We start from the raw sequence: 1,541 nt of genomic DNA, 5'->3' as shown, positions 1-1,541 counted from the left end.
CGACTTGTACCGCGAGCTGACTATCACTCCCAGCCAGACTCTGGCAGAGGTCTACGCCACTGCAGAACGCTACGCACTCTGGGATGACGATCGAATCGTCATAAAGAAGTCTACAAAGCAAGTCAGCCAACTAAGCGGGCAGGCCAAAGAGGCGACGGATTTAACAACCGAAGCAAAGACAAGCGCAGGTCGCACCCACAAGGGGAGGCTACGGCAGGAGAGAACTACACCAAGTTCACCATCCCTATACATCAAATCTTGGCCCAAGTGAAGGATAAACCTTGGGTAAGAAGACCACCACCCTTGAAGGGAGATCCGGACAAGAGGGACACTAGCAAATACTGTGCCTTCCATGGAACGCACGGACACACTAAGAACAACTACTTCGCTTGGAAAGCGCATCTTGAAGAACTCGTGAGAGAAGGCCACTGCACTGAATTCGTTGCAAAGCAGGCCATCCAACGGATTGAAGATCGAGACACCGCCAAGGAGCCGTCTCAGAAGGTCATAAGGATTAACACAATCCTAGCCGACTTCGAGGAGTCTGGCTGACCAACAAGGAAAAGAAGAGGAAGATCAAACAGGCCACTGTGATCTCCCAAGTCTCGACCGACCTTCCACTAGTAGGAGACGATCCTATGATCGGCTTCCAAAATAAAGATCTGATCGGCCTCGACACGCCGCATAACGACGCCCTTGTCATCAGCATTCAAATTGCTCAGGCCATGGTCGACCGAATTCATGCAGATGAGGGCAGCGCAGCCAATATCCTACAGCTGGCGGTCATCCAACAGATGGGCTTGGAGACAAAGATCAACAAGTTAGCTAGATCGCTGACTGGCTTTAATAGTGCAACAACGATTACCGTGGGCACGATAAACCTCGACGTTTACTTCCCACCTGTGATCAGCTTGCAAACATTCATGGTCATTAATGAGGTCTCACCCTACAACGGCATCCTGGGCAGACCATGGATTGGCAAGATCAATGCCATCACCTCCGCCACACATCAGAAAATTCGGTACCCAATCCCTGGGGGTGGTGTCGGCTAAATCATCAGCGATCAAGCAATGATGAGGAAATGCTCCGCCCAAGGGCTTAAGAAAGGCAAACAAGCGCAGTTTCTCCCTGTGAGCTAGGCAGATCTGGAGGAGGTTGAGTAACCGAATCTTGCTATCTTATAGCAATCAAAGCGTTAGGACCAAGCCGAGGAGATCCGCCCAGAGGTCTTTCCTGAACAAGGATGGAAACCCGAGGAGGACGTCGAGTTAATACCCTTGGATCCTGACCAGCCAGACAGGAAAGCGCGGATCGGCTCGCGCTTAAGCCCAGAAGAGAAGGTGGAGCTTACCACATTCCTCCAGAGCAACAAAGACATGTTCGCATGGTCGCCGTCAGACATGCTTGGCATCGACCCGAACATCATCTGTCACCGACTCCACGTCAACCCCGCATGCAAGCCAGTGGCGCAGAAGAGACGCAACTTCGCACCCTAGCGAGTCGCTATAATCGAAGCCGAGATTGACAAGCTCCTAGCTGCC

At 52.0% G+C, this 1,541-nt stretch overlaps 1 protein-coding gene across 1 annotated transcript; it reads left to right on the top strand.

Annotated features, from left to right (window-relative positions):
* Nucleotides 639-1,052, top strand: LOC109949713. The gene has a single exon (XM_020565819.1). It carries the CDS (start codon nt 639-641, stop codon nt 1,050-1,052), a length of 414 nt encoding a protein of 137 aa, XP_020421408.1.

The sequence above is a fragment of the Prunus persica genome, chromosome G6 (genome assembly GCF_000346465.2).
Source record: "Prunus persica cultivar Lovell chromosome G6, Prunus_persica_NCBIv2, whole genome shotgun sequence".
NCBI classification, from domain to species: Eukaryota; Viridiplantae; Streptophyta; class Magnoliopsida; order Rosales; family Rosaceae; genus Prunus; species Prunus persica.
Note: the sequence above shows the minus strand (reverse complement) of the source record. Positions and strands in the feature narration are given on the sequence as shown.